The 11,800-nt window shown below is 42.6% G+C and overlaps 1 protein-coding gene across 10 annotated transcripts in view; it reads right to left on the reverse strand.

Annotated features, from left to right (window-relative positions):
- The window catches only part of UNKL (unk like zinc finger), a 53,891-nt gene extending 42,127 nt beyond the window's left edge, over positions 1-11,764 (reverse strand). For 7 of the 10 annotated variants that reach the window (XM_083800558.1, XM_083800564.1, XM_083800555.1 and 4 more), the window contains exons 1-4: positions 11,602-11,764; positions 11,297-11,524; positions 7,338-7,547; positions 1,096-1,272 (exon numbers count right to left, since the gene is read on the reverse strand). In XM_083800558.1, coding sequence (XP_083656684.1) covers positions 1,096-1,272; positions 7,338-7,547; positions 11,297-11,524; positions 11,602-11,627 — 641 coding nt within the window. In that variant the 5' untranslated portion in view covers positions 11,628-11,764. Of the gene's footprint in view, positions 1-1,095; positions 1,273-7,337; positions 7,548-9,397; positions 9,552-11,296; positions 11,525-11,601 lie in introns of those variants that run through there. The other 3 variants (XM_083800562.1, XM_083800561.1, XM_083800556.1) reach the window with 3 other exon arrangements.
- Between the last annotated feature and the right edge of the window lie 36 nt (positions 11,765-11,800).

The raw sequence follows: 11,800 nt of genomic DNA on the forward strand, positions 1-11,800 counted from the left end.
CCTGAACATAATGTTCCCTTGGGTCCTGTTGCTGTCACCAGAGAGAAGAGATCAGCACTTGCCCCTCCACTGCCCCTCATGAAGAAGCTGTAGACTGCCATGAGGTCTCCTCTTCTCTAGGATGAACAAATCAAGTGACCTCAGCCACTCCTCAGAAGTCCTCTAATTAGAAAAGATTACAACAATACTAATTGTTCTGCATTCAGACTGACATAGTATCATACTGCATATGCTAAATGAGGGAAGTTTAAAAAAAAAAAGGAAGAAAAAAATGGACAGATGTGGACAGATGTCTTGCAGCAGAAACATCAGCTATCTGATGGAGGAGAGTCTTCTGTAAAGAAAAGCTCTATATAAGTAATGTGTAATACACACAGTAATACACATACAGTATGTGACCAGGCAATGCAGCAGTGAATTCTGTGGCAAAGTATGAATTTATTCAAAATATGATCCCCCAACATATGGTTGGGAATAATGGATAACGAAGGAGAGAATGTAGTATAGCAGCCATACCAGCTCAAATCAAAGGTTCTCCTAAGCCTGGAACTCTGTCTCCAGCAGTGGCCAACAGCAAATGCCAAAGAAAGAGTGTCAGAATAGGGCAAACATATATTGATGCTTCCCCAGAATGCTCTCCCACTGTCCAGAAAGTGATACTTGTCACCCTCCAAGGCTTCAAAGCTCTCTAGGAGTTGCTATTCTTTCCTATCAAGTGTATACAGACCGTTTAAAAATGTGGAAAACGCATTCAGAAACTGAAAGATGACATAAAACACTATAAATTTGTAAATGTAAAAACCATGTGCAAATTTACAAGGCAAAACAAAGAATATCTTGTCTTTCATCAGTCATAAGAATTACATAGATGTCTCTTGAAAATGCAAGATACAAAACATTACTGTTTGTATTCCCCAGTGTACTTAGATTTATCATCAGTGTGCTATCTTGGTGCACAGTAAAATACGTTCTTATGTTTATAGTTACAAAAGAAAGTATATTTTTCATGCAAAGCATACGACATTTTCTGGTGTGTGGTGATAACACACATGGTATTTCCTGCTAACTAGTCTGCAAAATTTGAAACAAGACTACCTTATATCATATACTGGAGGTCTAATGTCATGTGGCCCATGAGCAAAGGCACAGTGAATTCCATTCTTCACACAGTGACCCCGGGCATCTGTTTCATGAATGCATGTTCCAGTCTTGTAATATCTGAGATGATACTTCCTCTCTGTATCTCCTGTTGTTCGATGCAGGTAAGGGCAACTACACAGTAGAAAGAGGACAGTTAAAGCATTGCTTTGAGTTTCGTTTTTAAATGGTTAAATCTGAATTATACTCTCTCTCTCATTAACTTATAACAAACAACTTTGCAGGATTCTTCAAATAGAAATTGTCCCAAATAAATTATCGTTACAGATCAACTTGAAAATTAAAAATGTTAATCTATTTCTTAGTCTCATCTAGAGTTGTAAGAATTTATAGCAGGATGGTTCACAAAGATATCCTTAATAAACATAGTAAGCACCCATGTGCTTACTATAACAGGCAACAACATCTGAACTAAGAAATGACATCCTCCATATTGATACAAGCTTAAGTCATTTCTTCACTAAGAGGTCCAAAAAAAGTGTTTGTTGTTTTTTAATGCTATCGTCATCTAAGATCAAGGGGTACTTGAAGCATCATGATTTTTTTTCTGCCTGATCTTTATAAGTGTGAAACTTCTTGAACAACCTGAGAGCAAATCTAAAACAACTCTTCTATTAAAAGGAAGAGAAAATTCTTGCATCAGCAAAACATCTTTGTAGACACACTAACCATTTTTCACACACAACTATGTGAGGTACTGTCTGTACTCTAAAATCGCTAACATTATGTGTGGATTATAATTCTAACTACCAATTATAAACAAATGAAATAACTAAATAAACATACAGACGTGTCTGTTCTCGCCCAGTTTATTTCAGTGTAATTAATTTTGGTCACCTCTGGGTTTGAAAAAATACTTATCTCCAAAAATTACTTTCCCACATCCCAAAGAAAAAGAAACTGCATCAAAAGACTCGGGAGAGTGGTACAGAACATCAGATGAAAAAATCCCATAGAAATGTGTTCTTGTAGATGGAGGAAGAATGGTGAAGTACTAAGTAGAACTTAAGATTCATAAGAACTGATGCTGGCCTAAGCTTTATCTACCGTATTTTAAAAAGATTACTTAGAAACTAAACAAATTATTTGAAAAAATTTACAAGTTTGGTATTTATATATTAAAACCAAAATGATATACTTTTCCTGCTGTGCTAAAACACCCGCAGCTTGCACTGGCTTCCAAGAATCGATAATCTTTATGATTTCTAAGAATCAAGTTTCTTCCCTCTAGGAATGTAAAAATATTATTAAACAAGATAAATGGACTGCAGCTAGTGATTTGTACCTATATCTCTTTAAATCCCAACAGAACAAATTAGTGGGAAGACTTGGTATACCAAATTCAGTGTTGCATCTCATTTTTTTCAATCTAAGATGAAACACAGTCTAAAATCAGGATCTAGAAGTAGTTCTTTTACACTTCTTGGTTCTACCTGATAAGACGGGATGCAATTTTTGTAGGACTTATTTTGGTGCCTAATCTAAATTTTGTAAGAAATGCTTTGTGATGTGTGAATTGTGCTATGCAGCCCTCCTGTTCTGCTAGAATTGCTACTGATATAGAAAAACAAGAAAACCCACAAGTCTGTCAGACACTTTTGCCAGCATCAATCTTGTACTGAACTCTAAACAAAAGGAACTGCAATCTGAGATTATATTTTCATTATTGCTACTGTCGAACCACTAGCATAATTTGTGCAGGAATTAAATGGAAAAGCAGACCAGGAGACTGATCATTACAAACTCTAATCCTTCACTCATATGCACGCCCCAAAGGTGAGAATACTCTGTCATATTCTTATGCATAATGCTTACACCTCCATTTTCACCTACGCAATTTTGCTGGTTCCTGTTGGAAACAAGAAATAAACATCCTCCATGCAAAACTCTAAAGGTTTAGATTTCATTGCTTATCTCTACGTCCATCGTCCCTTATCGGAGGGGAAGCAATGAGATACCTGGGGCTTTTCCCTACAGGAATCACCTTATCGGTGGATGTCCCACAAAATGTTAAAGCCTTCAATTATATTTAAATGACTATTTAAAAAAAATAGAGAGACACAATTGGGGAATATAGATGTGTCAAACAGACTAGACACAGCTTGTTACACGCCAAGGGAAAAGGACTGCAATATTCAGGATAAAATTTTTCCCACATAAAGACAAAATGGATTCCCAAAACAAGCTGGGAAAGAAGCATAAGCTGTGGCACAAGACACTTGCGTCTGCTCAGTTAAACCTAGTTTTGTTTGGCCTAAGACTCGATACTTGTGACATCAATAAAAAATCTGAATATATATAAATACGTACAGATTTATATATATATAAAATATGAATTTTATTGAAAACACGGCTGTCCTACCGCACATCTTGCTAGCTGCCTTAAAAGTCCCATACAGTTGAAATCCTCCTCACGTCACCAAAGGAATGCTTTAAAGAGGCAATCCAGCGTGCTCGGGACTCTTTATCTGAATTTTCATAGAATCATAGAATGGCTTGGGTTGGAAGGGGCCTTAAAGACCATCTTGCTCCAACGCCCCTGCCATTGGCCTAGGCTATATTGTGGAGCCCAGAACTGTATGCAATATCCAAGGTGAAGCCACACCAACACTAAATACAGTAGCGGGAGAATCACCTCCTCTGACCACCTGGCTATGCTGCGTTTAATGCACGCCAACATGCAGTTTGCCCTCTTGGCTGCCGAGGCACGCTGTTGGTTCATGTGGAGCCTGCTGTCATCAGCACCCCCAGATCCCTTTCTGCACAGCTGCTCTCCAGACACTCATCTCCCAGTAATATAAACCATTGTAATACATAGCTTTCAACAAATTTAGTATTTTGATTTAAAATGGTAAATTTTGATTATCATCTGATTACATGGCTGCAAACTTATAAAGTCATTCCTACGTGCCACACAATAGTACTAAGGTTGTTCAGACACCACTCACTCCTTAGGAAAAAAAAAAAAAAGTTTAGAAAGAAAAAATTGTTTCCCTGGAAATTAACATAACTATTTCATGGCCCATATTTCTACAATCATCTCCCAGCTTAGAATAATTGCATAGAATTTGCAACTCTAGTGTATGAGATTGATCCCACTATAACAGGCTGCCCAAAGCCCCATCCAACCTGGCCTTGAACACCTCCAGGGTTGGGGAATCCCCAACTTCTCTGTGTAACCCATTCCATTGCCTCACCACCCTTTAAGTAAAGAATTTTCCTTTCCACACTCTTCTTAATTCACAATGTCATAAACATTCCAAAAATATCCTTTAAGAATAAACAAACAAACAAAAACATCCACTTTAAAGGGAAATACTAGAGGTCCTCAAATGTATGAAAAGAACCACAAATTTCTACTTCTGTTCTGAGTCACTGACATTTCTTCCTAGAGTTACTCACAGTGCTCTTCTGTGGAAGACTTCACTCTAATTCACTGTAATTCCTTCAGTCTTAGAGAAGTCTGATGTTATGGATACTAACATATCCAAAATAAGCTTCTCTTCTAGAATCTGACATCAGTTGACTACAACGGTTAAAAACAGATCAGATAAAAAAAAGTATCACTTCTCTCGCATGTTAAATTTAGAGGACCATTATTCATTGCTCATAATATACTCCTCTAACTCTTAAATTAATCTAGTCTTTCTCGCAGGACCTTCCTTAGAACAGATTGCTTTAATTTGCTATCGTTACAAAAACTCTCTTCTAAACTGCTTTAAATTTTTAGGCTTCCTTTTATTCCAAGTTGAACTTTGGGATGAAATACTACAGCCAAGCCGAGGTAAAACCAACAATTTCTACTTAGCTCTCTTGGAAGTATGAGAACAATTATGGATGTCAACATTTTTCCTTAATTGCTAGCATTACATTAACTCACAAACTCCATTAAACTAACTGTATTCAGATGAGCAGAACTGGAAAATAGAGATACACATAAAAGCCAAAAAAATACAAGCACATTGTCATGGATGGCTTAAAACAGGGGTGTCCTGGCACTGCTGTTTCTAACCTCTTTCTAACAATCTGAAATTGCTCAAAATAAAAGCTAAATTTTAGGCAGAAGACAAAACAAGGAAAAAAAATATTTTGCTGAGTTCTGTAGCAGAAATGCTGCCATTCTGTGGGCATATTCTCAGAAATGCTGGTGCTTCCCTCCATGTTCTCTTTCTGCCACTACAGACATGCTTTGGATTCTTCTATCTTTAAGAAATTTACATTTGATCTTTCTTGCCTTTTTCAACTATTTGTCCTATATACCTTTTCTATTCTACCTTAGCCTCAATTGGCTATCAATTTACAATAGCTGACTGCCATTTCTAGCCACGAAATCTCAGTACCAGATCTAAAGTAAGGCCAGCTAAATCTTCCGTCACAAACATCTCCAATAATTTCACTTTATAACTGAATGAAAGAAAACAGACTCCATTTTCTTTATTCACTTATATCTTCGTTTTCTTAATTTACCGTCTGCTTTACTCATTTTTTCTCTTAAAACACTGTCCTTCTTTGCCTAAGAGAATTCAGTTACATTCGCATTTTCCTCTCAATTTCTCCTGCAACGTACCTTCCAACTTCAACATTCTCTTATACCTCTGGTGAGGTGTCTCACGGGACTCTAACCTTAGTTCCTGCTCTTATCCTTCTGCAACTGAGTGACTTCTCTGCAAAACACAAACTTTAAAACCACTACCTCTTTGCTGTTAACTCCGAAACCTATCTATTTAATGCAAACTATAAGCACAACATGCTAAGACAGAGGTCTGAATCTCACTACTGGTTTTACTTCTGTCAAGTCCTCTGCACTTCTGTTATGCCAGACAATATGACCATCATCCCTTGCCATACAGGCTTCTAACCTGGGAGTAATCTTCAGCAATTTGTAGGGTACAGCCTTTCCAATCCATCTACAGCAAAAGATTGTGCAGACTTTCATCTCACTTCCCAGCTATTGAAACACCCTCTTATTTGCTTCTAACAGTGCAATCTTACCTAGCTAACATCCTTTTAAAAGACTGCTTCCTTTTTCTGCCATTAGCATCAATAACTATCACTCGATAATGAAAAGTCAGTTTTTGCCCCTGGTCGATACATGACACAAACATCCGTTATGTTTTTGTTGATGTTCAAACAAGAACTGCTCATACTGCCCCAGGACTACCAGAAGTGCTTTACAAACATCTGAAAAAGTACTTAATTGTTCTCTTTCAAATCATCCCTCAAAGACTTTTTTTTTTTGTTTGTTTATATTGCTTGGGCACGGTTCTAAATACTGTCACACTGTCCACTGCTTTTTTGTTGTTTACTTTCTCCTGTTACCTTTGCTGTTTAGTGTTTAACATCTCTGTGAAAAATCCACTTTTTTTCTTCTGTGACTACAGCCCATAACACAAAAGGTATCTGATCCATGGGAAGTGCTGCTAAACACTACAATAACCAAAACGACTATCTTCCTTTTTCAAAACAAGTGAGCAGCATAACTATACATTTCCTGGATGTTTTCTCTGTCCAAAGTCCTTCCTTGCTTCCATCACTGCAGATAAAGCTAGCTCCTCTATGATGTATGACCACAATATACCCAGCTCCTACATATATATATATATATATATATGCCTGCCTGCCATACTGTACTATTTGCTCATTCTCATCTCCACAAAGCCCCACCCCCTCCCCATGTCACTACACGTGTCCCCTGTAGTCTTTATCTAGAAGAGACATAACAAGTCCATGGAAATACAAATACCAATGGTCTAGACAGACAACTAACTATGAACTTCTTCTGTTGTTCCTCCCTCTGTGGAGGCATCAAAAACCAGCCATTCTCCTCTCCTACCCATCAATCTCTATCCAATACAATTCGCACATGCCATTTCAAAAAGGCAGCACAATTGCCAAAAAAATGTGCAGCAGCAACAGGAACAGTACTACCAGAAAATTAATTTCTTACGTTACGCTTTAAAGATGGTTACAATGCAAAATCATGGTTTTAACTCTACGATAGCCTAAAGAATATATACTTAAATAAAAGCATATGTGTCAGAAATTGGCAAATCATTTATAAAAAGTTGTTCTCAGTCAAACTTCAGGATTCTGTCAATCATTTTTGCTAAGCAGAAATTAACATCTTTCTGTAAATTCATTAATACTACAAACACTTAGGATTGAAAGAAACCACTTACTCATCTCCATCTGGGCAGATTCCTGTAGTCTCATCATATTTTGTACAATAAACATCTGGACTGTAGTTAAAAGTCCCATCACGCCTTCGTATAGGTCTACGACGACGCTGATTTAGGAAATGCCAATGAAAACAGGTAAATGGTCTGTGCTGGGTACACTTGTGCTGCAAAAATAGGGGGCACTGCTCTGTCCTAAATTCCTTTAGATACCTAAAAAAATTAAACTGTGTTACAAGTTTATCTTATTGGAGGCACATTTTTACAGTATTAACAGGGCACTTGACAATTCTGTGCATTTAGCCCATGAAAAAATTTACCAAGGTACCTGCATACAGTTTCAGCTCCTATGCATAATTTACTGTTTAGTGGCTGAATACAAGTGACTTCATTCTTTTATGACAGATGCATTGTGGATAAAATACAGTGGAATGCCTGGCAAATTATACTATGTTATGTAACTGAACTAAAAGCAAATAAATAAATAAACTTTAAAACCACAGTATTCAGAATTTTGCCCTAAATAACCACCAAGCAGAGATTATAAATCCATCCAGGTACTTGAATGAGCATTCATATAGATTGCTGCCACAGAAAATAGTCCAACAAAGGCTACTTTAGCTAAATACCACATCTAACTTAAACACTGGTGTTTAATCACAGTAATCCCAGAACATGGACATGCTATATCGAAAGTTAGAGGATTAAAAGTAGTTTAAGAAGGTTATCAGGGCCTATGAGAAGACTTCAGCAAATTTATTTTAGAGACTGTTATGTCTGTGTTGAGACAAATTGAAAGTCTTTTTGAAGATTCCTTAGGTGTTAGTAAGACAGTCCTTCATTGGCATCTCAAGCATAGAAGCTGTTTAGGAAGTCTGAGCCTTTTCATACAATAATAATATCATTCCAGACTCGGCATTACCATAGCATTTGTCAAAGGATATAAGACATCACTTCTTCCTGTTTATGTATCTATCAGCCAATTTAACAAGCTCATTAGATCCCTTAAGTTCTAAGTACTTGCATTGGAAAGAGTACCCAGGGACTCTATAGAAGAACCTTGGATTTCCCAGAGGTCTCAAAAAAGGTGCAGCATGTGTAACAGGCTACAGGGGGGATTGAAGAAACCGGGTGAGGGAAGGATTAGAGAGAATCCAGGGCATCATTTAGTTTTTAACTACTCAGATATGCATACAGGGGATTTGATGACATGCAGTTATAAAGCATGCCTTCAAGTTTAATTTCTAAACTATTCGGGACTGTGGGGAAAAAATAGGGAACAGAATTTTTGGATGTTCAAAGCTGTAGAAAGGACCGTGGCAGTATCTAGGTAAGTGGCTATGTTCTTGTGGTCCTTCAGAGAGTGCTGGAAACAGGGCACAATAAAAGTGATGATATGGGGGATGGGAGGAAAGGAATGCCAAAATTAAGCGATAAATTATTCTGCATTTGTGGGGAGCATGTGCTCCTATACAAGTGGGGCCGTCGGTAGTGCTAGGAGGCTGCAGGAACTTTAACAGACTGCATCCGAGGAAAGCTGTCGTTTCCAGGGAGAACACCGAAGCTGTCTTCCAGCATCTGAAGGTCTGCAGGAATCATCAGAGAAGCGTTCCACGAGCTCGCGCTATGACTGGCTAGGCAACGCTCAAGAGAAGCTGGAGGGCAGCTTTCTTAGCTTCTCGAGAACAGTCCTGGAATGCCAAAGCGTGCTGGGCAGCTCAGGCTGCCGGAGGATGCCGGCTGCTCACGGGACGGACTGGACAGGGACGACCGCGGGAGCAGACGCACGGCGCGAACAGCCGCTAGCGCTCCGCGGCCAGCCGTGCCCGGGCCGCCTGCGTTCGGCCTACACATAACCGGGCTTCCCCCCCGCGGCGTCCGGAGCCGAGAAAGAAGCGCGGTGGAGGCCGGCCAAGCGACCTCCTCGGACCCGCCGCCAGACCGGGAGGCCGCGCGGGGCAGGCCCGGCACGCGCCCAGGCCCCGCCGCCTCGGGGCCTGAGGCCCTCCCCGCGGCCCCCCCGGGGCCCAGGAAGCAGGGCGCCCCTCGGGCGCGGTACCTACGTATAATGCGTCGGCTGCTCAGTCTGCGGAGACCCACCGGACCCTGCCCCCCGCGACACCGCTTTCGAAACCGACGGCATCGCCCCCCGCGGCCAACAGAGCGCAGGCGCGGCCCGGTCCTGCCGGCCCCGCCCCCCGGTGGGCGACAGCGCCCCCCCCGCCTTCCCGCGACGCGACCCCGCCGGCCCCGCCCCGCCCCGCCCCCCGCGGCCATGCCCGCAGCGAGGCCCAGCGCGGGCCCCTCCGCCGCCCGGCCTCGGTAACGCGTGCCCGCAAGAAGCCTCCGGCCGCCGCCAGCCAGCGCCCGCAGCTCCCTGCGGCAGGCGCGTTCGAGACCAAGCACGCGCAGCTTCTTCAGCGAGCTTCATCCGACAGCCTCAAACTCTCTGCTTTTAACAGCAGAATGCGGCAGGCAATGTTTAAGCTCCCCGGCACCTGAAAAACAAGAAACTGAAAGGAGTTTTACAGGTGGAGTGGGGGCTTTGTCAGGACGCCTATCACATCACCTGAAAACATGGCATACGCTAAAGGGGAACCCTCTGTTTCCTTCAGCAAAGAAGCACTTTGCTAAGTTCACTGTTTCAACAGAATAGAGAAAAAGGCGGTTAGTCAAAATAGCAGGCACTGCGCTTTAAGTCAGCATCTGTTAAGTCAGGATCGCTATTTTATTTGCTATGACGCCCCCCTGCATATATTTCACCTGCACCATTCCCTTGTAGAAGTCAAATCCCAAGACAAGTTAAACCTTAAGACAGTACCAAACCAACTGTACTCATTTACTAGGCATCAATCCACAACAAAATCAACATCCACTTTGCTGTTCTTAGATCCTAATCGGCGGCATTAGAGAAGCATGTTAATAAGCCATTTTTCTCCCTAGCTCCAGCCCGTCTTACTATCTGCTGCTATGTTGTTTTGTTTGTTTGTTTGATTTTATTTACGGACTTCAGTAGCACAGAAGAGATTTGCATTTTTAGTTGAAAGCTTATAAAAATGACTCTAAAAAGAACTCATGTTAGTAGCTTTATTCTTCCTCTCCCAGGAAAGTCTCTAGAATGTGCAAGTTTTAAGTATATGCAAATCTGTAGGAAGAACTAGATGCTACATTGTTCAAGGAAACAACGGGTCCCCCCCCCCCCCCCCAATGCAGCCTAATCACTTAGATTTCCTGCAAAAATCTCAATAACTGCTTACGTTACTTAGGCGTGCCTAAAATGTTATAGCGCAGAAAGCAAGCACTGACTATGCATTAAGCATTTTAAAAAGTAAATTCTGAATTATTTAGTAAATTACAAAAAATCAATACAAGAATCGTGTATTAATGAGTCATACACTAACACAGTTGTCATCCATATAATTTGAATATACTTCATGACTAGCAAAGTGTCAACTGAAAGTCACCTTCAGCAATGATTTTACAAACTTACTGCTTTGATATTTTAATATGTTGTGCATCTCAGAAAAAAAAATAATCCATGGAAAAGAAATGAGTTGTATTCAGCATATCTACAAACACAAGTTGATGTGCAGTACATCCTGTTCATCCCTGCTGTGCAATGGAGGAAAAAAAAGCATTCCCTCCACTATCCCTGTAAATTACTAAGCTAAGACAAACAAAGAAAGCGGCACGATAAATAAAAGAGAAGCGTTTGCAAGATAAGGCTGGTAATAGGCTGGAAAAACAAGTTTTCCCATTAAAGTGTCAGAGCAGCCTTTACCCAGCTGAACGCCGGTAAACTTTTGGCAGCTCCTTCGCCGCAGCCGCGCCGCAGTCATCCCTCCTTGCGCGGCTGCAAGGGAGCTCGGCTTTTTTGTGCCGCATCTAAAGAGTCCACGATCTGACCGGAGAACACAGCTTCCAACCGCTCGTCAGTCTCCGTTTTTCCCCTGAACACGCACCAGAGCAGCAGCCCGCCGCACAGCAGACTGAGAGGCAGCACCTTCACCCACGGCCTCTGGTGGTCGCTCCCCATAGACCGGCTGACGCTCCACAGCCGCGGGCTGGCCTTGCTGGCGGAGAAGGGGATGGCCCCCCCGCCCTCCGCGTCCGCGCTCGCCGCCCCCTCGGGGCCCCGCCGCCTGGCGAGCCACCTCCGGGGGCCCAGCAGGCGCGCGGGGCGCCGCGCCCTGCAAAGACACGCGGGTCAGGGGCGCGGAGCGGAGCGGGCGGCCGCCGGCCCCCCGCGCCGCGCCCGCCGCCTCACCGCCAGCCGCCCAGGGCCCAGCTCATCCCGCCGCGCTCCTCCCCGCGCCGCCCGGAAGCGGAAGCGCGGCCGCGCCGCGGCGGACGTCCCCGCCGGTCGCGGGCGCCGGGGCCGGGGCGGCAGCGGCGCGCCGCGAAGGGCACTCGCCTGCCGCCGGCGGCCGCGAGCCGGTCGGCCTGCGGCGCCTCGCCAAGCGGGC

The sequence above is a fragment of the Anser anser genome (genome assembly GCF_964211835.1).
Source record: "Anser anser genome assembly, chromosome: 15".
Taxonomy (NCBI): Eukaryota; Metazoa; Chordata; class Aves; order Anseriformes; family Anatidae; genus Anser; species Anser anser.